Source organism: Mandrillus leucophaeus, unplaced genomic scaffold (genome assembly GCF_000951045.1).
Source record: "Mandrillus leucophaeus isolate KB7577 unplaced genomic scaffold, Mleu.le_1.0 Scaffold38, whole genome shotgun sequence".
NCBI classification, from domain to species: Eukaryota; Metazoa; Chordata; class Mammalia; order Primates; family Cercopithecidae; genus Mandrillus; species Mandrillus leucophaeus.
Window position 1 is genome coordinate 3892899 of NW_012104031.1, and position 27506 is coordinate 3920404.

Consider the following 27506-nt stretch of genomic DNA (forward strand, 5'->3'; position numbering starts at 1 on the left):
CAGAATTTTAAGCCAAAAGGAAAGGGCACATAAAGATTATCCAGTCCAACCTCATTTTACAGACAGGGAGGGTGACCTGCCCAAAGTCACATGACTAAAAGGAGAAGGTGTAGTAGTCTTGGAATACAGATGTTCTGACTTCTAGGGTCTTATCTTTTTTTGTTGCCTTTTTCTGTCCTCAAAGCTGCCTTGCTTATTGGGTTGGAAGAACTCACATCCTATGAGGGGTTAGACCCTGCCTTGAAAATCAGTATGGTAGGCTGGGCATGGTGCCTTACTCCTGTAATCCTATCACTTTGGGAGGCCCAGCTAGGTGGATTGCTTGACCAGCAGTTCAAGACCAGCGTAGGCAACATGGCAAAACCCCATCTCTATAAAAAAAATACAAAAATTAGCTGGGCGTGGTGGTGCATACCTGCGGTCCTAGCTGCTCGGGAGGCTGAGGTGAGAGGATCCCTTGAGCCTGGGAGGTGGAGGTTGCAGTGAGCTGAGATCACACCACTGCAATCCAGCCTGGGCAACAGAGTATGGTGACTAAGATCTGCAATAATAACTGGGCCTAGATTTAGGCCAATTGCACCACCTCTGATTGGTAAGTGTGTGCTTAAAGTGCAGTCAGTGCTGGCATAAACAATGGGGTTTGAGGGCCCCTGATGATATCTCTGAGGGAAGGATATCAGGGCTCCTGCAGTGTTACTTCACTGAAAAGCTCCAGTGGAACCAGTGGCTCATCCGGTAGAGTAGAATTTCCCTTTCCTTTTTGCTTAAATGCTGAATCCTTTCTGCTTTCTTTTTCCTTTTTGCACCTTTGGAGGTGCAAAGCCACCTGGAAGCTGAATAACTGGCAACACTTTAAATAGTTCTCTCTTCTTCAGGCTTCTTCTGCTCATTCCATGCCCACCTCAAGGGTGCCGACACTCACCAGTGGCCTGGACTGAAACACTGGCCTTTCTCTGAGAGGAGACAGTGTCTGTCTGTCGCTAGGAGAGGCTGCAAAGGGGCCAAAAATCCAGACACCTAACAAAGTACATGCCTTTGAGAGTTTCTTCTTCCATCATCTTTGGCTCAATTAAATGCCTCTAATGGAGAAATGGTCAGTAGTTCACACACACTTTCATGGGATCCACAGACTATTAAGTTGAGTTTTAGCTTCCTTGCTTCCTGAGTGGAACCATCTAATAAGCACATGGTTTGAGGAAGGGAAATGGGTAAAATGTTGCAAAACAGTGATCTTGAAATCTCACTAGTGGCCTCAGATAGCAATATATGAATCTAAGTCTTCTTAAACTTGGGGTGGGAACTAGCATGGAAACCACAGAAAACCCAGAAGAGAAGCAAACACATCCTGCAGTTGGAAGACAAGGAGGTTCTAGTGAACATCAAATGAGAATGGCCCACTAGAGAATCTAGTGCACTAAGTAAGCCCAAAGCAAGTCTATTCTTTAGATTCTTTAGTGGCAACACCCTGAGATTTGCGTAACCCTTTCGCTAGAGACTGGGATGGGGCTAGGGGTCATCACACTCTGGAGCTATCTGGAAAGGGATCAGCAGCCCTGGAAAAACAAACTTTAGCCACAGAATCTCTGGAATGGCCAAATCATTACTTTCAAAGGTGTGGCTCGGTTTTTGAAAAATAACAAATTAATGAAAACAGAGTTGTGCCAAGAACATTCTCTTTCCCATTCTGATATTTCATGTAAAGACTCTAAGTTAAGTGATAAACCTGTGCCACATGTTGTTAGCCAAGTCTGCAGCTATTTATTCAGCTTGAGCTGCCTGGGGTGCTCATGAGTGTCCAAACCAGCAGGTGAGGACTGAGGATTGTGGCCACTGAAGAGGCCAGTGGTAGGTACCTGTCCAAGCAGCACAAGAAAAGGGAGACCTGCTGATGCCAGTATCCAGAGAGAATTGCTGGCTAGTAGGCGGCCTATAACTACCACCTCATGGGGCTTCCAGACAATACAGTTGTGAAGGAATGGTATTTTATTTCTGGAGATAGACCAGAAATCAGTTCATCTAATAAAATTAAATGAGTAAGAGAAAGTACCTGAAATTACCTAGGACAGTTTACACTTACTTTCATGAGTTCCTGGCCATAGAATCCGGTATTCCTGAGATTGAAAAGCTTGCAAATTTCTTGTCACAAGGAAAACTTTCTGGCAAGAAAAGTCAGCTTTAACATGAAAGGGCCATGTGAAGTGGCAGGGGTGCAACACCAATCTAAGAGTTTTGAGAATCTGCCCCCAGTGCTTTTGAAAGGCACAAACAGATCTGAGGGGACTCTCTGTAACCCCTTTCCCTGGTCTATTGAGTGGAAAAGGGTCAAGATGTATTCCCAATAATCCAATTTTCTTTTCTTGAGAAAGCAGTATCATCTTCCTTCCCCAATATTCAAAATGTTCCAGGATAATCAATAAGTCAACACCTTATGTTGATTTCCTCTCCCAGAATGAAGGAAATGCTTATAGTGAAAGATATAAAACTTATTACTCTAATTTAGCATTCCCTGAGAACTGAACTTACAGTACTCCCATGATAATCCAAAGTCCCAAGATAGTAGCAGCTTCTCTTGAAAAATGGTTGGAAATGGAAGACAGAATTTTATATACTCTAAAAATGGGGTTTTGTCAGAGGAAACATATCTCCTGTTATGGAATTGGGATCTTGAATTACAGCTTCTAGTTTAAAGAGCATGTGATGTTTCAGAGGGAGGGCCATGGACAGCTACACGTCATGTCAGGAAAGGAATCAACAGGCAGAGGTAGTGTATGTTAAGGGAATGAACCACTCTAAACACTGAATATCATTGGTAACCCTAAAATGATGAGGATTTAATGACTCGCACACTCAAGTGAACCAAGGGATAAAGCTCCTACAAAAGGAAAATACTGTAAGTATTAATGCTAGGTTATCATCAAGAACTAATGGTTTAATTTTGCACTGGATGTGTAGAGTATTCTTTCCAGGCCTGGGCATGGTATTTTAAAGGCTGGTTTTGTCTAGAGGAGGATGGCCAAGATGTGACAGGTAAGAAAAGCATGCCATATGAGGAATGACTGAAAGGACTAGGGTAACAGCAGCTCAAAGTAGGACTGAGGGGGAGACCACCCACTGCACATATCTGAAGAGCTGTTAAAGAGTTGCAGATAGTAGATCTGGACTACAACGAGAATCCACAGGCAGACTTCAGCTGATATCAGGAAAAACTCTCTCGATTAGAGTTGCCCAACTTTTGAGTAATAAATGCATAGCCACCAGAGGCTACCTGACCATGCCTATGGGTCAAAACTGTGGTAGCAGGGGTCCCTGTGACACAATAATAGAAAGCTGGACCTAATGACCTCTGGGCCTTGCCACTCTAAACTTCCATGACTCTCATCAATGGGTTGAAAGTACTTCATTCCATTAAACCTCTATTAAGTGCCATTTCCCTATTAATTTCCAAGAAAGTAAATCTCTCCACTAAATCTAACCACTGGAAATAATCAAATTCACCACTATTCTCACAGTCCAGTGGGCTGCTATCTTCCACCTTCTTTGCCACAATGTTGCAAGTGGCCTCAGATACTTGACCTTCACCATATGTGTCTTTCCAGCCTGCTTCCACTTCCTAGTCCATCTCCCAACAATCTCCCCTCCCCACCTCTCATTCCTCCCTGCACTGACTTCATTTCTCATTAGAAGCAGGTGTCAGAGCGAAGAGAGGAAAACAAGGTCAAGGAAGTGAGGCAGAATGGGGTATTCAGAGCCAGATTTTCTTATAAAGAAAATCACTTTGAAGGGGGAAGTGGGAGATGAAAACAATGAGCTGACACTTATGCCATAGTCTAGCTTTCAGGGCAGTGGTGCTGCCACCAAGGCACCAGAGTGATGATTTTCTTGTCTCCAGAATAATGATTCCCCACAACGGCCAAAGACAACTGAGGTCAGGTGCTCTGTCCTAGCTTTTATACCATTGAGTGAGGGGGTGGGGGAGGGAAAAAAATAAAAGGATAGAAAGGAAAGGAATAAATGAAGCCAGGGCCATTTGAGCCTTGAAGAAAGGGCTAGGTATGAGGGAGGAATAAAGGTTAAAACTAGTTAGGGAGATTACTGGGTGTTGATAGAAAAAATAAAAGTTCCTGAGAGGTGAAGAAGAATAGAGCACCTCAATGCAGTCACTGTCACCTTGGATGCTAACAGCTCCGGAGGCCATCTCATGATCAATTCAACATCCTGCTGTTTCTCTTGGCACCCCAATCAGGATCCTGGAGTGGCTACCACAAGACTCACCTATATCAGAGGACACTGGGTCAATGTAAAAAGCTGAAGGATACTGATTTGGGTAGAAGCCTTATATGTTTGGACCAAATCCAATGTGGACAAAGTAGCTGAGCAGCAGGAAGTTGAGGGGTCCACAGCTGAGCCTAGTGTACTCCCCAGAGCATTCTCCAGATGGCTCGAATTATCACAATCATGCTTCAATTAAAACTGTCATAAAACTTGGGATAGGCGTTTTGGAAGAACAGGGCATTGAAAGTGCAGAGAAAATGTAAAGCGTATAGAGGTGACTGAAGACGGTGTTAGAAAGAAGTGTCCTTCCACCAAAACATCCATTTCTTTTGGTTGGAAGGCAAGGACTGGAAAAGAGGGGTGGGGGCAGCAAATACTGTCCCTTTGTTTCCTCATAAATCTGGAGCCTAGCCTATTTGGACAGTTTGCTGATGACTCTGATGAGGGCACCATTTTCATCTTTCAGCCTCTGGTTGTCGGATTTCAGTTCTGTTAACACCTGTAGGGTGACAGAGGGAAAGGTGAGTTAGAGCCTGGCAGGATCCTCCTTTGCCCTCCCTAACCAGGCCAGGCCAACCTGGTGATCAGGGCCTTTTGAGACAATGTGTCTCATGGTCCCTTGTCCCAGGGATAAAATTCCTTTCAATCTTCCTATTTATTGAGTTGGTATTGTTAATCTTCAGGGAGATTATAGCCCCTCCATCTTTTGAGCTGGCATATTTAGCAGTAATATCTTATTTCTTCATAGGCAGACCTCACATTTCACACTGTATATCCTTTCATTCTATTGAATCAGTAACTACTTCCAATTTCTCCTGCCCTTAAACTCATCCCTAGTCTAAAGAAATTGGAGAGAGAGCCAAAATGGGCTAGTGAGGACATAGGGAAAGAATTCAGAAAGGGGGTGGTGGTCAACTAGAAGAGTTAAAGGAGGATACTGCTTCACATCTCATCAAAAACAAGAGCAAAGGCCACAGAGGCCGCACTCAGCTTTCCTGCCATATGCACAAGATGATTTAAGGGTCCTCCACTTGGTGCCTTCGGTGAATAATCCTCCATATTCTCACTGGCCATACTATACATATCCACTTTCAACCATTAAAACTCAGAAAACTTACAGTCACAGAGCTGTCAGGCACAGTGAACACTAGGCATGTATTTAATCCTTGCCAAAGCTCCCCACTGACAGTCACCAAAGGATACCCAGAGGCCTTATCAGCAGTTTTAGGGGATGGCATTGTAATTCACAGAAATAGATGCTTGTCAGGCAGGGGAGGGAGTGGAAACTCAATTTTATCAGTTCTGCCATCTTGGAACATTACACATACTGTTGTCTAACTTGTGAAAAAAAGGAAAACTAATAGCCTCAAGTCCCATCCTGGAAGTCCAAGTCTTTGTTACATGATCAGGCACTTTTGACAAGTACGCTGTGCATCTGAAAAATCCTAATGGGATGTTGATAAGGGTACAGTTTATGTATGGGTCCCACTGGCAGCAAGAGCGATTTAGGACAGCGGGTAAATGTATCACCACTATGCAGGCTACAGAAAGCTACATTTGTATCTGTTCAATACAGGTGTCCTTTGACTAGTCATTTAAACCTACAGGACCCCAGGGGCAGGTAATGCCCCCAGTAAAGGGTACCTGGGCTGAGGTGTTATGAGTCAGGCCTATTTAGTTCTAGCTCTGGCTCTGCTATTAACCACTTAGGAGATCTAACTGTGCCTTAAGGAATATAATCTGTTTCCTTGATCTCTCAGGGAACATATAGGTTAAATTATATAAATATATGTGTATGTACACAAATATGCATCACAGATACATAATTTGTATCAGGGAAATAAAAGGAAAATTACAGAATATCTATAATGTGGACAGCACTGTGCTAGAGGGTCTCCCTAGTGCCTCATGAGACTATGATACAGTTGTTATCCCGATTTCTACAAATGAGGAAATGAAAAGTGCCAGAACTAGTTCAAGGCCCCCAGCAAAGCTAATACTGAATCCCAATGTGCCTGACTCCAAAGATCCTTCTTTTATTACACGTGGGATGGAAAACAAAACACCAAAAATGTTTGACGCCTAGAAACTGAAATTCCAGCATTGTCTTTGTCACTAGTGATCTATTACTTTAGGCAGATCACTCACCTTCTCTGCATTTCTATTTTTGTACTTCTATAAGAACAACAGTCCCTGTCCTACTCTCTCCTACGGTAGGGACTCTGCGAGGCTCACAGGAGGTAACAGATGTGGAAGTGTGTTGACATACATACTCAGCTTTGCGATATTGAGTGTTCCTACAATCACTGTGAGTCTTCTCATGACTGTGGGAGGGTAGGCAAATAATCTGCAAACTTCATTAAGAAGACTCTGATCCAGAAAATATAAAAATAAAGTTGCAGTCCTTTGACCCTGGTCTCCTACCTCTGATTTAATCAAAGCAGGTCTGACTGCCCTCTCCTTCATTCCTCTATTCCTGTAGCCTTGTCTACCAGACTGAACGCTTGGAAACTCATTTCAATGAGATTTTTAGAAAAAACCCAGGGTGGCCTCATGTTTCCGTGTTCAATCTGCTCTTTAACGCCCCATCCTGGGGCTGCAGCTTGGGTATAAGTGAGACTGTGAAAGCCACATTTCCATAATAGGATTCCATAGGTAGGAAGAAGCTGTATATGGCAATGGATTACATTTCCCTGCTTAGCAGCTCATCAAATCAGAACTGAGCTGCCTTAAAAAATGTATAAACAACTTGTAGAGTCTTGTAGAGTTTTAGTGATTTATTTCCACATCAAGAACTCAATTCCTTGAAAAAAAATTTGGACAAGGCAGTTTTGCAGCTGCAACATGCTACAATTGACATCTAAAGGGAGTGGCAAAAAGTGTAAGAGGTGGAATGTAGAAATCAAGGCAGGGCGAAAGCCTCACAAAGTTCAAACTCAGAGGAGGGGGAAATGAACAGTGTTATCTGATATCCACTTGAAGTTAAATAATGGTTAAATAAGAACATATGTAAAAGTACGATATAAGTATGAAGTTTAACAAAGCTTTATCATTTTAAATCTCTGGATCTTTGTTTCTTAATTTGTAAGTTCCGAGCTTACCACAATTTGGTGTTAAAGATACCCTGGGCAAATAAAATTAAGTACACATTTCTCAACTATTACTTCTTACAGTCTTTGAGGAATGTGTTAAAGAGGAAGGGGCTATAGGGGTCCTAAAGCTTCAGAGACATAGGGCAAGGTTAGCCGTAGGTTGAGAGGGACTCAGGATGAGTCTTACATGAGCTGTCTTGCTTTTAACTACAAGGAAAGTGGGAAGGGAGTTCCCTCTGGTATTTTGTTGGTAAGTGGTTTGCTCTACATGCTGAGATAAGATGATTTTTCCAGGGAACTATTTAAAAAAAAAAAAAGGTAGAGCAAAATCTCTCGATTGCACTGCCAGTTTGGCTTAGTTATCTCATCCTTCCTTCTGGCAAGAATCGGCAAGCTTTTTTTGTAAAATGCCAGACAACAAGTATCTTAGGATTTGCAGGTCAAACAGTCTCTGTTGCTACTCTTCAGCTCTGCTGTTGTAGCACAAAAGCACCCACAGACATAACGATAATATGTAAACAAAGGAGTATGGTTCAGTTCCAATAAAACTTTTATTCTGGACATTGAAATTTGAATTCCATATAATGTTTGTGTTCATATGTTGTAAAATACTATTCTTCTTTTGATTTCTTTTTTGACTATTTGTATGGCTTATGGGCCATACTGGTGGGTCACAGTTTGCTAACCCTTGCTATGGTCATATACCAGGCAATGGCTTTCTTCACGGCAGCAAAATCTTTTGGTAGGTTAATGGCTCTTCAGAAGTTAGGCTTTGACAAGGAAGTCACAATGCTGAGAAAGCAGAATGCTGCCCTTCCTCCCTCAGCTGTAATACTGGGGGCACAGTGTAGTCGCTCAATAGATCCTTCTCGCATTGTTTGGGCCATATGCTTAAAAAATGGTGAAAACTGTGCCAAATATGCAGACAGCTTATATTACAGTGGTGAAAAGTTTGCACTCTGGAACCTGACATGTTTGGTTTGAATTTTGGTTCTATCACTTACTCTCGGAGTGACCTTGGACAAGTTATTTAATCTGTGACTCAGTTTTTTTTTTCATTTTTACAATAATGGTTTTGGAGAAAAAATGAGAAAAACTATATAAAGTATTCAGCACAGGCCTTAATAAATGACAACTGTTAAGGTTATTAACTACTGAAAGCATGAGATCTAGTTTTGCCCCATATCCTATACGATCTTGCAACAAAGGGATACTAAAAATAACTGGGACATTTTTTTGGGGGGTCCCTAGTTTGCCCTAAGTAAAAATTTCCAGGAATCTTGAGGCTAACGTTAAAGCATGGAGTCTGGACCTAACAGTGGCTGCTTACAGCCAGGCCATAGTAGGACTTCCTTTTCAATTTTTTTTCTGCCTATGACAGCATCTACAGCGGGATATTAGCTCAGTCCTATGATAATTCGGGTGATTCAGTTCTAGTGGATATTAGTTGCCAGCTACTAACCCTGAAGGCAAAAGCAAATAGGCTGAAAGAAAGAACAGGCTCTGGCCAGGACTAATTAGGTTGTTGCTGACAATTAAAAATTCATCTCAGAGGAGTGGTGACCCCATCATACCATCTTGAGACAGAAAAACCAGTTGTCTGTGAGCTTGTCTTTCAGATCCATAGCCAGGGAAAGGCTCTAGTTTGCCAAGCACAGTTTTGGTTCTCAGTTGAAAATAAATCTCTGATCTCTGCTCCACTGCCTGCCATCTCCTTTGCAAAGCTGGCCCCATTAGGCAGGGCCTGGCTCCATGAGGGTCTCATTTATATAGGCTGTGATCTGCCTCACAGCCCACACACTAAGGACAGGGAGGGGCACATCTCTAGGGCCCAAAGATTTGTGACAGGAATGAGAGATATGCCTCCTAAGGAGGGAGAAGAAAGCAAAGACTACCGCAGAAGGAGGCAAAGAATGCTTATCCAATTATGCTTGAATAGTGGGATGGAGAGTGTTTTTGCTGGTAGTGGAGCTGGGCAGGAACAGTTCCAACCTTGAGTTTTAGTCCTCTCCATCAGTAATGTTGTCACCCATGAGGACCGTCTGGTATCCAAAGGGTTATGATTCTTAACCATGGTTGTACAAAGAATCAACAGGAGAGCTTTGAAAAAATACTGATGTCTGGGTCTCAACCCAGACCATTGATTATTTGGGGATGGACCCAGACATCCCTATGTGTATATGTTAAAAGCTATGTATATGTTTAAAATATACCCATAGGTATATGTTAAAAGCTCCTAGATGTTTCTTGCAGCCAAGACTGAGAGCCCCTGACGTTGGTTACCCAAGGCCCAACCCCAACTGCTCCAGGGGAGCGGGTTGCACTTGGGTTACTATTGTCTAAGAAAGATCAATCTCCATTTGGCAATGACCCTGTCAATGAAATATGTACATGTGTATGTACATAGGTATATGCACATACTGTGTATACCTATATGTAGCTGAGTGAACAAATTCATACTCGGTCTCTAGGGGAAGAGAAGGTAATGTGGTGACCTTACCAAATGAATATACTGGTAGCCCAGTTGAGGTCTCACTGCCTCCCTTGACCTAGGCTGTTAAGTCCCATTCTATGATCTCAGTCCTGGCTGCTTCCATCTGCAGATAAACAAGCCTTACAGGAACCTGCATATGGAGGCTCGGATGGAGGGGATGAGCACAGAGCTTCTGGGACTAACAAGAAGACTGAACCTGCCTGGAGTAGTGAAGGAGGGAAGTGAGTTGGAGAGGAGGGACAAGAACTAGAGCTCCTGGGTGTCCGAGGACTCGACGGACTCCGAGAGTCTGGCCACCACTCGGGTCAGGGCCCTGTTCTCAGCCTGCAGTTGCTCGTTCATCTGCTTCAAGGTTTGAATCTGTTTTAGCTGGTGGAGGTTCTGTAGAGAGTGAGACATGAAAAGGACAGACAGACAAGACAGAGAGAGACAAGACAGACCAGAGGAGAGAAAAGTAGGACAAAGAAATCACGTGACTTTTTGTTTTTGTTTTTAGTTTGCATGCAAGAAAGGAAATGAGAAAGGCAGCAGTCATGGAGCAAATGGGGGGCAGGTGGAAGGATGATGGAGAAAAGCAACAGGGAAGGAGAGCTGTGTCTGATTCTTGGCTAAGATCTAAATATGCCATATGAATATAACCGCCAGGCTCTCAAAAGGCACATATGGATTGCTTTTGAGAATGAAAGCCCAGCATGTGGTTTGGAGCCTTCTGAACCAAATTAACATGGTTGAGGCATAACTTCAGGGACCCTTCATCATGACTGAGATTAGAGATGAGGACTTGGTATGTTCTTAAATCTAGCTGCTGCCCCTTTCTCTCTCCCTTCCTCTAACCTTCCCCCCATACTCAGCTCCTTACCCTCACTTTGTTTATTTATCTGAGATAGGGTCCGACTCTGTCACATCAGCTGGAGTGCAGTGGCACAAAACTGAAACATCTGCCTCCCAGGCTTAAGCCATCTTCCCACCTCAGCCTCCTAAAGTAGCTGGGACTACAGGCATGCACCACTATATGTGGCTAATTTTTATATTTTTTGTAGAGACAGGAGTTCGCCATGTAGCCCAAGCTGGTCCCAAATTCCTGAGGTCAAGCAATCCTCCTGCCTTAGCCTCCCAAAGTGCTAGGATTACAGGTGTGGGCCACTGCACTTGGCCTCATTTATTTAAAAAAAATAAAACAAGGAAAATAAAAGAGAGGCCTATTATTTAAGCACTTTTTTTTTTTTTTGGCCAGGGCATGTACTGTTTAGAAGGTTAAAGTGACACATACCCAAATAAGAAAGAACTGTCAGCTCTCTGGATCGTCCTCTAACCTGCTTTGTAGGAAGCTTCATTAACCCTGCTAGTTTTCCTCTGCAGTCCAGAGAGATTGTTTCAGGATCCAATAACTGCTAACCTGTCTCTGACCTGCTATATGATTATATGCATCACTAAATTCACAGCTAACTGTGCTTTCTTTGTCTCAGTTCAAGCAGTTTGGGAGCTGCTTAAAGGTGTTCATAAACAGACTCATACTCTGGAAATTATAGCTGTGCAAAAAAGCTGGAGAAATCATAAATGTCCAATGATAATGAAACTAGTTGGACCAATGTGCTAGTCCAGCCCTGTCTGTCAGTGTTGCAAGTGGAACAGAATAACCAGTCCACAGACATTCTTCCTGATACCCCATATTCCATAAGACATTTAAAGACTTTAATAAATGGAATTATATCAAAGGCCTGCCGACTCTGCTACTGTCCTTCCTAAGTAGTCATCTGCACTGCCCCGAAACTGAGACCATCAACTCTTTGGGAGGAGAATAATGATTTTTTATGCAAATAGGGTTTCATGTATGAGGATGGACAATCCTGTGGGTTATAATGACTACAGAAAGGTGGCCAGGTATCAGAGAAAAGTCTCTCATATCTATATGATGGGAAGGATAGAAATGAAATGAAAGATTAGTAGAGTTATAGTTGTTTGGGAGTGAAGAAGCAAGAAAATGAAAGGTAGCATGAAGGGGAAAAACAGTGAAAAGGAAAAACAAGCAGAGACAAACTGCTGAATCTCTCTTTTCCCAAAGAGAAAGAATGACCACCTTGGAATAAAGGTAGGCTAGCCAAACTGTCTCATGTAGCCATTGGAGGGTGAGGACTGGGCAATCTTCTTTGCTCACTGTAAGCATCTTGGCCATGGTGAGGATAGAGGAGGGAGATCATGGTACAGCATATGGAAAAGATTAAAGCAATGGGCAGGGACCAAATTTAAAAACCAATGGAAAGTCCCTGGCTCTCACCCTTCTTTGATGTTGACACTGGAACAAAGCTTTCAATATAATCATTGTCAAACAATTGTCATTGTATGAAGTGGTACTTGCCTCCCAGGGAATAACATTAAAGACATGAATGATGAAAGTGACTCAATTTAACAAGTGAGTATAAGCAGATCAAGGTGAAAGACTTTGGAAGTTATCAAGCATGAGGGAGAGAGGCAGGAAACAATCTGGTGGAATGTTCTATGGGAAGCAGTATTGAAAACAAGGCAAGGCAAGGAGGAGAGGAGAAGGGGCAGGGCCCAGCACAGAATGGGCAAGGGCAGGGCTAAGGAGCAGGGTCAGCTAGTCATCTTTCCAAATAAAAATAAAAATTCCAGGATCAATCTAAAAGGGAATTGGTTGCTGGGTCCCTCTCATGCAAGGACCTAGGAAAGGAAGGGGAGATCTGACAAGGAGGCTGATGCTGAATGCAGGATGCAGTAGAGAAGTAATCACATCTGATGTGGGCCAAGACCAGGTGCAGGCCTGGCACAGCTCACACTGACATGCACACCTGTCAGAAGTTGGCATATAATCCTACTCCAATCGAGGATCTGGGTGGAGTTTCTCCTGACAAGAATTCATAAATACTTACCTTTCCAATAAAAGTCAAGAAAGATACAACACACCTCATAACCACAGAGCCGCATATACATCTGGGTTAGCCCATCTCATGGTTCCCCCATTTCACCTGGCCTTTGTACTTTATTTGGTAGAGTTAGAAAAACAGGGCTGAAGTCACTTTCTTTCCTTGAGTAACCTACTGTATTTTTAAGGGTTCACTGGATATTAGCCCCCTCTACTGTTCCCTACTGATTGCTCCAAGGAGGTTTGAGCATCTGTACAAAATGAACATGCAACAAACATGACCAACTGGCCCCAAGCTCTACTGGGTCCCAGTTCAGCAAGAAAGTCACCTGTACCTTTGTTTGCCTAGTACAGAGAGATTTTGGCCATTAATCACTCTAGCAATGTTGGTCACCATAAACCATAGTTTGAATGAAGAGCTTGATAGCTAAACAAGTATTTTCTTTGACTCATTTAGGGCCAGTGATGCCAATTTTATATTTACATATCTGTGTCTTTGAAGGTTTTGCCTTCAAGTAGGTACAGACAGAAACATAAAACTGGTGAGAATGCAAAGGCACAGATGCTTCTCCCCCTTAGTCCTCTAGGGGGTGCTGGACGAGCTGCAAATCTGGCATTGGGCTTTGATTTGAGCAGTGTTTAGGGGCTTTAGAGTTTACAGGCATTTCTTCTTCATTTGGCTCTGTAATGGATAATGGAGAATAATGGACACTGACTGACTGAATCAGTGAATGTTTTAACTAAAAAAAACGTCAGTCTTGGCCGGGCGTGGTGGCTCACGCCTGTAATCACAGCACTTTGGGAGGCCAAGGCAGGTGGATCACCTGAGCTCAGCAGTTCGAGACCACCCAGGGCAACATGGTAAAACCCTGTCTCTACTAAAAATACAAAAAAATTAACTGGGTGTGGTGGCACACACCTCTAGTCCCAGCTCCTTGGGAGGTTGAGACAGGAGAATTGCTTGAGCAATTGAATCTGCCTAGAGGCAAAGGTTGCAGTAAGCCAACACTGAGCCACTGCACTCAGGTTTGGGTTACAGAGTGAGGCTCCATCTCAAAAAAAAATAAAATAAAATAAAAATAAAAAGGAAAAAAAATCAGTCTCAAAACAGCTTACCTATTGGTTTGGGGATTAAACATTCATGATCTGGCTCCACTTGATAATTTAAACAATTGATTTTAGAGTTGCTGGCAAAGGACTTATGGCTGGGGAAAGCAAACACTTTCATATGTTATAATCTCTTGAGGAAACGAAGTAACTCATGATCTAGTTGAGGAAATCATAGACTGATAATATAAAGAGATAGAGGAAAAAATGTAAGCCTATCTCAACCTACAGAATTGAGAGCAACTAGAACCACTGAAGGGGCTTCCATAATTCCCAATTTAGAATTGGAACAGAAATAAGAAAGGGCCCAATTTCTCTAATTTGACCACTTTCTGGATTATTGTGTGTGGGTCTGCTTGGATGTGACACAGAGCCCCATGACTGGTGGGTGGAGGCTGGCTTTGGGCTCCCAGGTACTCCTTGGAAGGCTCTAGCTTTGGCCTCAATTACATGCTCTAGATCAGCATTTAGGCCATTTCTTAATAAGCAACACTGACAGCTGCCTAACAGCAGAGTACAGATGGTATAACTCAGGAGGTTTCAAAAATGGAGAAGCCTCCATGCAACAAGGAGCTGTGGATATTCACTCGTGAAGAAACGGTTAGCTCAGCTGGGTGTGGCGGCATGTGCCTGTAGTCCCAGCTACTCGGCAGGATGAGATGGGAGGATCGTTTGAGCCCAGGAGTTCAAGTCCAGGGCAACATAGCGAGACTCCATCTCTTAAAAATTAAAAGAACTGGTTATCTCTAATAAGTCACTGCTCTAAGTGGGAGAGACTACTTCTGTGTGGTAGTAAGGTGTGTTTGAAAAAAATCACAAGATGGAGAAGTTTAGGTGCTAGGGCATACTGTTCCACCATTTCAGGAGAATCAATTACTTACGATTTCTATTTCTTGCTGCTTTGAATCAACTTGGAAGATTTAAAATGTTTGAGATACAAGCAGATATTGCTTATAATTCTATGTGAATGTTACAGTTACAGCCTTGGGATAGTGGTAGGAAATGCAGGGGCAAGGCTCAAGATTTCTCCTTCATTCTGGAATTATAGAGTAACAGGATTGATTATGAGCACTGGATCTGGTGTAAACTAAAACCTCAACGGATCTTAAAAAGTTTTTTTTTTTTCCAACAAATAACCAATCCATTTAGGCCACTGGAACAATAAACGTCTCTCCCAAATTGCATACTAGGGATGCTTGCTCATAGAAAGACATTTGGGGATCTGCCTAATACTATCCCAGTGCTTCAGCTTCCCAGCTGAAGAAACATGTCTCACCAAATGAATGCTTGGCATCATGTATCTGGTAAAATAAGATGCCTGAAGAAAGAAAAATGCTGAGCAGGTGCTAAGTGATTATGGGCATGTGGCATCATGCATTGCAGGAATCAGATGTTTCAAAATCATCTCCAGGTGGCTACCCTGACCAGCTCTATATTCCCTGCAGCTCTGTATCCATCTTCCCCCTTTCACCCTCCTCCCCTCTCACTGCCTCACTGCCTCCCATGGCAGCAAATTGACTCCTTTGGGTAGATTTCCAGTTCTTAGCACTCAAAACTGCCCAGGATGGCAGTTGTCCATTAAAGTGGCTAATAGAGGTGATGGTCACTGCAGGTCATGGTGAGGAGAGAAAGGAAAGTAGTGAGTTGTGAGGTGTATCTGGTGGCATGAGCTTACTCCAGTGGGAGAGTGCCAAGCATCCCTGAATATTTCAGAGGAAATGGACTGGGGCAGGAAATCAATATGTGAATACATTTTTATTCTGTTGCAGAATGATTCAAACTGTGTTCTTCCCAGCAAAGGGATGGGCTGGGAGGGGCACCAGGGAGGAAAGCTTATGGCCATGCTCAGGCTTCCCCAGACACCTAATGGGAGGTTCCCAGAGCTGGAGAACTTGTTCTAGTCTTCTCATTTCTCCTCTAGAGGGCAAAGATACTGCTTGAAAAGCCTTAAAAGTTCAACTCAAGTTTGTTTCAAGCCTGCCAAGATCTCTCCTTAAACCAAAGGCAGCATTTTTTCCTAGAACGCCTTTAAGGTGGCCTCAATGGATGTTGTGTGAGCTGAGAGAGCCTACAAAATGGCTGAAGAGAGATGCTCACTTTTTTACACATCATTTCTTCTTGCAGGTATTGCATTTGTAGTGAAATCTGGAGGGGGCAGGCCTATGCTCAAATATCGAGTCTTGGCAGGCATTCAGAGAATAGGCATACAAAGAGAAAGAAAATCTTTTCATACCTTCATTTCTTCCTCCATTTCTGACATTTTGCGCTCCAAGGCTCGCCTCTCCTGTTTTGGAACAATGAGACTGTTGAACATTTATTGAATTCAGAAGGGAGTAAAAATGCTGCCTCCCAGCTGCTGTGTGATCAGCAGATTCATGGTCAAAGGTTTGTCTACTGACTCAGGCAAAGCTTACGCAGGAGATCTGAGCACTATCTGATCCTGCCATTTGTGAGATGGAGCTACCTCACTGATAAAAATGACATTATCTAAATCTCCTATCATAAAATCAGTAGATACATGGAGAAGCAACTTGCTAACATGCAAACAGACCAGGACATTCAGTTACTCTGTGCAGGTTGAAGATTTCATAGAATTTCAAATGTCTGCAAGTGACTAGGGCCCTTGCTCTCTATGATCAAAAGACGTCATTATCTTCAGTAATGCTCTCCCTAAATTCTAGGGAAACTGCTTCTTTCATGATGGAGAGCAGATGGTGAGCCGGGAAGTAGACATCATTGTCTAAGAAACAGCATCTCTCCCCCTAGTTTCTTCCCTCCCCCTGTAGTTGCTCCTCTCCCACTCCATTTCTCTTTCCCAGCAACTGACTCTTGGTTTAGCCTAACCCCAATGAGGAGTTTTTGATCAGATGGGATACCAAGGAGGTTTGGTTACAGGCCAAAGGAATAAAATGTAAAATTTAGCTGCTTTCCAAATTAAACAGAAAACAACAGGACAGATGGGAACATATTATATCTCTAGGGCCAAATCAAAGCTAGAGTCCCTCAATAAATCTAATTGAATTTTCCCAATCCAAGAATGTAAAATCCCAGAATAATATTCTGAGTACAGTTGGGAGGAGATCAGTAATTGAACCAGAAATCCTCCCCTCAGTCAAAATGAGTGAAAGACTGTGTTGGCTCATGTTTCAAGTCGTAAAACCTAAATGGCAGAGGGTCCCACTGAAAGCTTCCTTTCTGTTCAAGGTGATGAAAAGGGTAAACAGACCTTGGACTTGTGTATATGTGTGTGTGTGTGTGTGTGTGTATGCAATAATTTACAGTAAACCAAAATTTTATGGGTTGTGTGTGTATGCAGTTCTGCCCACAGTCAGAACAGTGTATGATATGACCTTCCAAGGACCCTTCCCACCCTAAGGCTAAATATGTGGAAAGTACTGACCATCTGAGGAAATCAAAAGGACTAGCAATCAAATTACTGCCTAGAGTCAGACAAAAAGAATTTATCATCAAGCTGGGAATGGAATGTGGCAGAACTCCCTCCTTCTTAAGATGGACTTTTTCCATTGGCATGAACAACAAAGTGGGAGAGAGTCAGAAAGAAGAGATGAAATGGGGTGTTGGGGGGAAACAGACATGTACATACCCGTTTCTCCATCTCCAGCACTGATGATCGGTCAGAGGTCTTTTCTTGTTTCTGCTGGTGCAAATGGAAGGAAAACAGTTGTTATTTAAGTTGTCTCAGGGCCAATAGAACGCCTAGTCTAGTTCAGCTTCACTACTGGACATCTAGAAATAAACAGTAAAACTTTGGACTTCCCCTATAGCAGGGACCCCCAGCAAACAGGTTCTGATAGATCTCTAGGCCTAACATTATCACCTCTCTGAAGTTTGCAGTATTCCCTCTGGGGAGGGGAAGGCAGTAGTAGTATTCCCTGAAATTACAAAGACATTACTTACAACACACAGTCTCTCTTTCTCTCTCTAGGTCTTCGATGCTAATTACAATTTTACATCTCACCATTCTTCTCCTCTCTTCATTCTATGAGTAATATCACAATCCAGAGGAAATTTTTTTAAAAAAATGCTTTTCTTTAAAAGGCTGGCAACTTCTGAGGGTGAAAGTCTAAGGCCAATGGCACTTGCCTAAATAATCCCCTTTCCCCTCTTCTTTCTGTTTTGGGAATTGATACCATTTTTCTTTTAGAGCAGCAGTTTTCATATGTGGGTGGGCTTTCAGGGGTTGTTAGGAGTCCATTCATGGCATCTGCCCTGCTTTGAACTGAGGTAGTCCACTTTTATCTGTCTTATATATTGGGCTTCCAGATAAGGTAATTTTATTTGAATAAAAGATTTAGAATGTTTATTTTAGATCATCTTTGACTTAAATTTTGCAGAGGGGCTGAAAAGATTTAGCCTCATGGCAAAAAAAAACAGAATAACCTCAGATAATGATCCTTCTTCAAAAGGGGAATAAAAAACCCCTTAAGTCCCTTTTGGTCTTAGGGTCATAGAACTCACCAGAATTTCTTACATTCAGTAGACATTTAATAACTGGTGGGTGATTATTTTTATTTTGCTTAGTGTCATGCAGAGACAACATTTAAATAAATATAGAAATTATGCTGGTCTTCTTGCAGCAGTTTCTTTTTTTAAAAAAAAAATTAAGGAATGGCCAGAACTAACAGTGAAACTCAGAATTCTGGCTCCTGTCCTGGGCTTTCGCCTTCTGTTTGGAAGGGCATGGCTGTATGCCTTTATCCTGCATCTACTATGAAGCAGAAGGAAAATAAAAAAATGCAAAAATAGATCCTATCCTACAGCTTGTTCATATCCTCATAAGTCTTTCTTCCTAAGCCTGAGGAGTTGTAGAAGTTGTGATGATTCCATGATTTTCAAGGTTTATATACACAAAGAACTAGTTTTTTTGTTTGTTCTGTTTTTAATTTTGACTCCCTTAGAGTTGGGGTGGATCTTTTATGTAGAAATATTGTGTATGTTCATGTGGTAACTGTCTCCATACAAATGTGCGAGGCTGAGAAGCCCTCCCTCCACTGTCCTGCCAAACAACTCCATTTTTGGTAAACATCAGAGACTTGGTTTGTAGCAGCACCATTTCTTCTGAATTTCAATAACTTGTATTTGGCAAAACTAAGTATATTTTGACACACCCAGCAAAGCAGTTGGCCGGAGAGTAAATGCTTTTCCCCAGCAACTGGAAAGGTTGATTTTACATTCAGTGCTCTCTGTGCAAGTCAATGTCAGCAGCTTGTTAGACTGCTCACTGTTCTAAGGCACGGGCTGGTGGAAACGCTGAGAACCCCTAAAGGTCAAGACATATGCTGTCATAAGCTTCCGCTGAGAAGAGTGGGGAGCAGGTGAAACTGCTCTTCCTGTGGTTCCTCACATGACTGCTCCTTAATTTTCTGTAAAACAATCCTAGTAATAACTGATGAGAACCAGCGTAAGATCTGTATTTATAAACCACTGCCAATATGTGGTGCCATTCAGAATAAAAAATTAGCCCGAGATTTCTTCTGAGGGTCTACTGTGAATGAGACTTTTTTTTTTTTTTTTTTTTGCCTGGCTCAATAATGCTGGAGTGAGAAGAGACCTTAAGATTTATTCAGTCTAACCCCCTGCCCTATGGCAGGGCTATAGCTATGTGTATATTTTTCTCTTTTAGATTTAGAAACCTACTTTTCTTATTCCACAAAATCACTTTAAGCCTAGTTATTATCTATCTGTGTTGCAGTAAGTCTCAGAAATTCCCAGTAGAGCCATGTTGGGCTACTACAATCAGGGAAAAGGGGGTGGCTCTTCTAAACTGACAGGCAGTTCACATTTTGCACCTGGGCAAGCCTTTCTCCAGAAAGTGAGGGTCCTGGCTGTCCTGCTGGAGTCCTACACAGCTCTGTAGGGCCGTCTTCCAAGTGTTGGCACCCTCCTGCTCATCCAATTCCAGAGGGGTTACAATAGGATGTTTAGAGGGTAATCAACACCCCTGCCCTCCAAACTCCATGTATTTGGTACCGTACAACCCTAGCATTTTAGTCTTTGCTTTTGGATAGTCAATCATATTGCCAGAATGACTAGCCACCTCTGGTTTTCATTTCAAGCGTTCCTGGTAAAGAGTCATTTTTACTTCAGTTCAGCTTTTGAAATTCTAAGTCCCCAGGCATTCTAGAAGGGAAATAACTCAATAGGTTTCCTGATAACTCAGCAATAACCTAAGGTAGTGCTTGATTTAGCTTTCAGCTACAGAGTTTGTTTCACTGGTGATGAGGTTATTACCTCCAGCATCCTCTAAAGCATCATCTAATTAAATCAAACCTAGCAGTGAGAGGAAATAGTTTATCAGTCTTTCTGCCACTAATATTCCTTATTTGTAGGCTGAAAAAGAGTGATGGCTTGGGGAGATAACATATGCTACAGAATCTTTGCTTTGGGACTTAATCCTCTGTTGTGGCACCACCTTTGCCCTTGATTTGTTATATGGCCTAAGCAAACCACTTACTTCTCCAGGTTTAATTTGTTACCTCTCTGCCCTAGGTTTAATAGTGTCTTGCTTATCTCTCTCCAAGAGGTGAAGTGTAGATAAACTGAACTGAAACATAATGAACAGGACAAGAGGAACTGTCTAGGACTAGCTTTGTAGTGCTGGTTTATGCTTTTCTACTAATAAATAAGTAGATGATGATCCATAGTATTAATTATTAGCATTCAGACCATCAGGAATTGTTCACTGAATTATCAGTTTTCCATTTTAAGTTCACTGATTGAAACCTAAAATCAAATTAGAATCGAAGAAGCTTCCATCTCATCGCCCACGAGAAGGCCCGATCTTGACTCTATCTTGCTTCTTATCCCTTAGATCCCTAGTCCAGTTTGCTTCCTTACATCAACCTTTGGTTTCCATCTTTTTTCTTCTTCTTCTCTCTTACCTGGGTCACCTTCTCAAGCTTGGATTTTATATCTGCTAGCTCGAGCTGGGCTTCCTGAAGTTTTGTTTTCAGTTTTTGGTTTTCAGTCAGAGCACTCTCATAGAGCTAGAGGAGGGGGAAAAAGAGGATCAGGGTTCATGTTAGAACTCACACCATTTCATCACACGAGAATGCCCAGGGCTCTGTGACCCAAGCCACCACTATATGGTAGATAGAGAAGATGAAGGAAGTAGGGAGCAGAGTACATTCAGCCACCTAGTCTCTTGCTTTTTCAAAGTGATGAACAGAAAGAGAATGATGATGCTCCAACTTCAATAATGTTAATCTTTGGGGGAAAAAACAGTCATTACATTTTATCCTATGGGACATTTTCATTGCTTAAAAGAGCAATGAGAAACAGAATTTTTTTTTTGGAACCAGCCTACTGTGTATATTGATTTTAGTCAAGTTCTGTTTAACAAAACATTAACAGAATAAGCACTCTTTATTCCCTTTTGAGACAGGGTCTTGCTCTGTCATCCAGGGTGGAGTGCAGTAGCACGATCACCCCTCACTGCAGCCTTCAACTCCCAGGCTCAAGCAATCCTCCTACCTTAGCCTCCTGAGTAGCTGGGACTACTATGAGCCACCATGCCCAGCTAATTTTTCTATTTTTTGTAGAGATGGGGGACTCACTATGTTGCCCAGGCTGGTCTCGAACTCCTGGGCTCAAGTGATCATCCCACCTCACCCTCCCAATGTGCTGAGATTACAGGCATGAACCACCATGCCCATCCTAAATATTTTCTTTACAAAAATATTTTTTTCTGGTATCTCAAACACCTGAAAGGGAAAGTTTTTAAGTCTACTCTTGGAGCTAGGTACTATTCTACAAGAACAAAGGAAATAAACTGTAAAGTGATGACTTAAATCTTAGAGCTTTTCAATGATGATGATTTTTTCTTTTTTTTACTAACACAAAGTAGTATTTAGTTGATATTCACAGGACCTTATTAGAAGCATATGTTTGTTAAAAATAACAGTCTACCAAATGATTCTCAGGGGCTCAGAGAGACAGAGTTAGGTTTTTCACCCTTTTTATATTCTTAATTTCTTACTTTTCCCTACACTTCTAAATATCTAACTATATACTTACTGTACGAAAAGCAATATATGGCTGGGCATGGTGGCTCACGTCTGTAATCCCAGCACTTTGGGATGCTGAGGTGGGAAGATTGCTTGTGGCCAGGAATTCAAGACCAGTCTGGGCAATATAGTGAGACCCAATCTCCATAAAAAATAAAAAATGTAGCCATGTGTGGTGGCATGGCTATAGTTCTAGCTACGTCGGAGGCTATGGTAGGAGGACCCTATGAATCCAGGAGTTTGAGAGGGCAGTTAGCTATGATGGCACCACTGCACTTCAGCCTGGATAACAATGAGACCTTGTCTCAAAAAAAACAAAAAACAAAAAACAAAAAACAAAACACCTCAATATATGAAGGGGTCTTTATCTAGCTTTTTGGAGAGGTGAAGTAAACCCAGAAAACTGCAAGGAATTATTATTACTTAAGTGCCTTTTCTTCTGTTTATTCAGAGCTATGGGAATTTTTCTGGGTGTGGTGGAGGAAGGCTGAGAGGTTTACATGTCACCCAAGAACCAGAAAATTGAATAAAGACCCTACTTTTTTATAATCTCTGTTGCTGTCTTCTTCTACACGACCGGTCAGGGTGGCTAGACGGGCCTCCCGGGCCTCCCGACGGGCTCTTGCTGAAGCCCGGTCACCGTAAGAATCACTGGTTGTAGGATTACTACCTCCTGATTCCAACCTGTGGGAGATAATATTAAAGATAAAAATTGATTTTGAGAACAAAGTAGTGGCGGGAAGGTAATGCTCAGGGGTAGTTAGAGCCTTTCCTAAGAAGTATTTCGGAGCCCTGGCCAGAAACAACTCATAACATTCTTTCCTTCAATCTCTCTGCCAGCATTCCCAGACCTCAGGGCTAAACTGCACGAGCTTGGAGAGGGAGGCTGACCATCATTTGCCAAGAATGAAGCTTATTGAAAAATTAGTGGTTTGGACCTATGTGCTGACTTAAATCTTAGAGCTTTTCAAATTAGTTTAGCATTGAACAGCTTCCCTCAAAAGTGTGCTTTTAAAATTAAAGATTTCTTGAATTTCAGTGGCTCTTGGAAAAATGATTACAATGAACTGTCAATGAATCAGAAACATATGGACTTAGAGCTGGAGGTTGAATAGGAATGAAACAGCCACTAGGGCATGGTACGTATGCCATGGTAAGGTGCTCTACAGGTTTGCTGGAATCCCAAACATTTTAGGGATACCAACACAGTGCCCAAACAGCTAGTTTTCTACCATCTTATCCATATTCCACATCAAGACTGCTGTGCCTGTGATTAGAATTTCTACATATTTTAGCACCTGAGCTCTCAGAGTTGATAGTGGTTTTATTTCCAGTATTGGTAAGTTCATTAAGGGAAGGATCTCTCAGCTGATTACCTGTTTAAGTGTACAACTATCACCGTAAATCCTTAACGCTGGTTTATATTTTTCTCAGACTTTGCTCTTTCCAAATTAAAAGGCAGCACATATGAAACTGAAATCAGCCCTGCAGAGTGCCATATCCTGAACTGGGATGGTTTGAAGAGTCACAACTGTGAAAATTGCATCTGATGTGTCTGTCCTGTGGTAGCTATTTGCCATAGCGGGGGATGGGGAAGCTGAAATAAGTATTAGAAGAGATAGAGAAGCAATAAGGATGACACAGAGAAAGCAGAGGCAAAGTAATTAGCTTCTAATGACAATAGTGGCCACTTTTCACTTACAGAGATGCTAAGTCCCACATTCTTCAAAACATTTTTTCTTTTTTCTTTTTTTTTTGTTAATAGAAATCTCTATTGAGTTTCCTGATTATAAAAGCAATATATGGTTGTAGAAAAAGTTAATACTGAAGTATGTAAAGTAGAAAGTGAAAAGGTCACCCCATAATCCTGCCTAAGAAATAACTACTTTTAACTGTTTAGTTCATATCCTTGCAGAATGTCAAGCATATAAATATGTTAAAATACATAGTTCTAGAAATAAATTCAGATAACATATATTGTTGTCTAACTCCTCCTCCTCTCTATACTTACCACTATGATTGTGGACATCTTGCCATCCAAGTAAAAATAGATTTGCCTCATTTAAAAAAAAAAAAAAGACTGCAGTCTTCTCCATTACATGCCGGTAAGATAATTTAACTAATCTTCTATTGATAGACACTTAAATTTTTCAAATTTTTTAGCTATTATAAACAACGCTAAAATGAGCAGACTTATCTATAAACCTTAGTGCCTTTGTCCAGTTACCTTATGATAGAAATATTTCTTATGATGACAGAAATATATCTGTCATTAATTTTAATATTTTAAAATCATTATGAACAATCAATATCTTTGGTTATTTTTCCTTTTTTTTGTGTCTGAATTGCCAATTCATAGCCTTTGTTCAGTAGGGTAATCATCTTTTTCTTAGAGTAGTGGGGGAACCTCCTATAGAGTAGGGCTTTTAAAACTAATATAGGCAGCAAATATTTTTTTCCCACTTCACTTTCTGTCTCTGTTTATAGTGTCTTTTATTTAGAGCTTTTCAATTTTATACTATTAAATTTGATGATTTTTATCTTTATGGTATTGTCAGAGACATTCAAACCACAGCAACTCCATATTGAATAGGGGTTGGGTAAAATGAGGCTGAGACCTACTGGGCTGCATTCCCAGACGGTTAAGGCATTTTAAGTCACAGGATGAGACAGGAGGTTGACACAAGATACAGGTCATAAAGACCTTGCTGATAAAGCAGGTTGCAGTGAAGAAGCTGGCTAAAACCCACAAAGCCAAAATGGCCGTGAGTGTCCTCTGGTCATCCTCACTGCTACACTCCCACCAACACCACGACAGTTTACAAATGCCATGGCAAAGTCACGAAGTTACAAGATATGGCCTAAAAAGGGGAGGCATGAATAATCCACCCCTTGTTTAGCATATAAACAAGAAATAACCATAAAAATGGGCAACCAGTTGCTCTGTCTATGGAGTAGCTATTCTTTTATTCCTTTACTTTCTTAATAAACTTGCTTTCACTTTATGGACTCTCCTTGAATTCTTTCTTGCATGAGATCCAAGAACTCTCTCTTGGGGTCTGAATCAGGACCCCTTTCGGTAACGGTATCACACTTGGAAAGACTTTTCCTATATAAAGATTATAAAATATTCTCTTCTGCTAACTTTTATGGTAAAACACTTTTCTCTTAAAAATTGTAATCCAACTGAAATCCATCTGTTTTTGGTATTGCTGAAGGGAAAGATATAATTGCTCAAACAGATAATTAACTGTCCCAATGATCACTTATTGAATAATTATTTCCTCACTTATTGAATAATTATTTCCTTACTGAGATGAAGTCACCTTATACATGTGATTTTTGGGGGGCTATGGATTGTGTTCCACAGGTCTCTTTGTTTATTCTTGAGCTAGTGCTTCACTGTTTTAATTGGTAGTTGCACAGCATATTTTGAAGTCTGTGGGAAAAAGTTTCCTTTCACAAATGGCTATTATAATACAAGAGAGTTCACAAAAGATTAACTACAGCAAAATACCACTCTCCAACAATTTTGCAAAACTAAGTAATTTTCTGCTAGGTTAGAAGTAAATGACTTGTCCTCAGCTGCTGCCTGGTGAGAGGACAAGCAGAGGAAGAACATACATAAAATTTAGAATATATTAATAAGGCAGAACCAGCTCAATACCAAACAAATTATAAGGAAACTCATTTGCTCTATGGTCCCATAACTATATCTTCTCTCAATCTCTTACTTTCTCCATCAGAGCAACAGTAGAAAAAGAAAGATTCCAACTTTTGGCTCCATAGTGTATTATTTTTTATTTAGTTTCTTCTTTCAGAAGATCAGTTTTGTACCTTTAGATACTAGGTGAAAAACTGCAGAGGGTCATTCCCCCAACTTTGATATCCTTTTTTAATTTTTCAGCAACTGCAAAACAGGTCTTTAGTTTGTTCATTCAACAAACTACTAATGAGCACCATCTAGGTACCAGGTATTTGGCTGGATGCACTATTAAATAACAGTATCTAACCTCAATTTGAACATCAGGTTAGGTTAATTGCTCTTCTCTGTGCTCAGAATACCTGTCTGTACTTCTAATGGGCACTTATTACGTTCTATTGAAATGATCTGTCTCTCCAGGGGCTTGTTAGCTAATTGAAGGTAAGGATACTATCTTATTCATTTTGTTTCTCTAATACCTAGCATGGTGCCTGGTACACTGGTGCTTTAAAAAAATTAATCTAGAAGAAGTCTACAAGGTGAACTGGAAAGAGGAGAATTTGGAAGCAGGAAGGTAAATTGAAAAGCTTGTTCCATTGCTTTGGGCAGGAGGTAATAAAAGTCTGAATTATTGTGATGGCTGTGGAAAAGGAAAAGGAAGGAAAGGATGTGAGAAATATTACTGAATTACTATATAACGCTAAGTTTAATTAGACATGCATTCACTCACAAGTATTAAGCATGCATATATAACAGGGAGAGTTCTTACCTAGAAAGTCTTTCATGCTAGAGAAAGGAGACAAAAACAAAAACAAAAAAGAAAAAAGAAAAGAAAACAGCATTAGCAAGAGACTGATTTGTATTATTTCCATCTATAAATGCACTTTTCAAATCAGATGGCTGAACTTCACAGCTGGAGATGGGGGTGCCATTTAAGAAAAGCAATCAAATTGACTACACAAAGGTGACTTAGCCCTAGTTCACACTTCTTTGTATGCCATGACTCACTAGATTTGAGGTATTAGGGATAGCATCTTTTTAAACTAGAAGTTAGCAAAATGTAGAATGATCAAAAACTGCTCCAACTCCCCACCCAACTAACTAGCCAAGCTTGTGTTCTAGGAGTGACTATCACTGACTTTCTATGTGACATTTGGCCTCTCTGGATCTCAACATTCATTCTATTAATTTCCTTCAGTTCACAAACTCCCAACCTTGCCCTGAGTGAATACTGCAACTACAAATAAACTACAAATATGAAAACTCAGGAGACTTCCTCAGTTTCTCCCAGATCGCTAGTGAAAGTAGAAGAGTAAGGGAGAGGGGAGAAAGTCCCATCCTAGTCCCTAGGATGCTGGTTTAAAAACAAAAAAAAGTAGGTACTCTTGAGGTCCCAAAAGAAAGGAGTTTTATAGATACAACCAGTATGCTTGGTCATTGTAAACAAATCAAACAACAAAAAGTGCTTATGTCTGTGTTTGACATTTACTTTTTACTGTAGATGACCTTTACCCTCCTATCCCTTCTTCTTCTTCTTCTTCTTTTTTTTTTTTAAAGAACTCTGGCAAATACAAATTCAATTGGTTTAAATAAACTTAATTATTTCCTTTTATGAAGTGTTACAGAACAACAAAATCTTCAAGACAGACAAGAGGAGGAAGAGAAACAAAGGTCCAATAATCTACAAAATGGATAATGAATTCTTGAACTTCTGAGGAGTCACTCAATGACACTGTTTTGCATTAAACAGTCCCTGGAAGCCACTGGTTTGTCAAACAACATAGCAGGACAACCCAACACACCACACCCTACAGCTGTCCAGGAGAAGTATACAGTGACAGCACATGTGACTAAAGAGGACTGAATAGAGTCACCCTGATAAATGATGACATTTCCTCATGGAATCTGTCTTTAAATCAGGGGTTATACT

General features: G+C 41.3%; 1 protein-coding gene across 5 annotated transcripts in view; it reads right to left on the reverse strand.

Annotated features, from left to right (window-relative positions):
• Window positions 1–3931: 3931 nt before the first annotated feature.
• PPP1R12B (protein phosphatase 1, regulatory subunit 12B) overlaps window positions 3932–27506 on the reverse strand; it is a 231359-nt gene continuing 207784 nt past the window's right edge. For 3 of the 5 annotated variants that reach the window (XM_011990518.1, XM_011990521.1, XM_011990522.1), the window contains 6 exons: window positions 26346–26362; window positions 22413–22557; window positions 20749–20853; window positions 17451–17504; window positions 16080–16130; window positions 3932–4771 (listed from right to left, as the gene is read on the reverse strand). In XM_011990518.1, coding sequence (XP_011845908.1) covers window positions 4685–4771; window positions 16080–16130; window positions 17451–17504; window positions 20749–20853; window positions 22413–22557; window positions 26346–26362 — 459 coding nt within the window. In that variant the 3' untranslated portion in view covers window positions 3932–4684. Of the gene's footprint in view, window positions 4772–10058; window positions 10240–16079; window positions 16131–17450; window positions 17505–20748; window positions 20854–22412; window positions 22558–26345; window positions 26363–27506 lie in introns of all 5 variants that reach the window. The other 2 variants (XM_011990520.1, XM_011990517.1) reach the window with 2 other exon arrangements.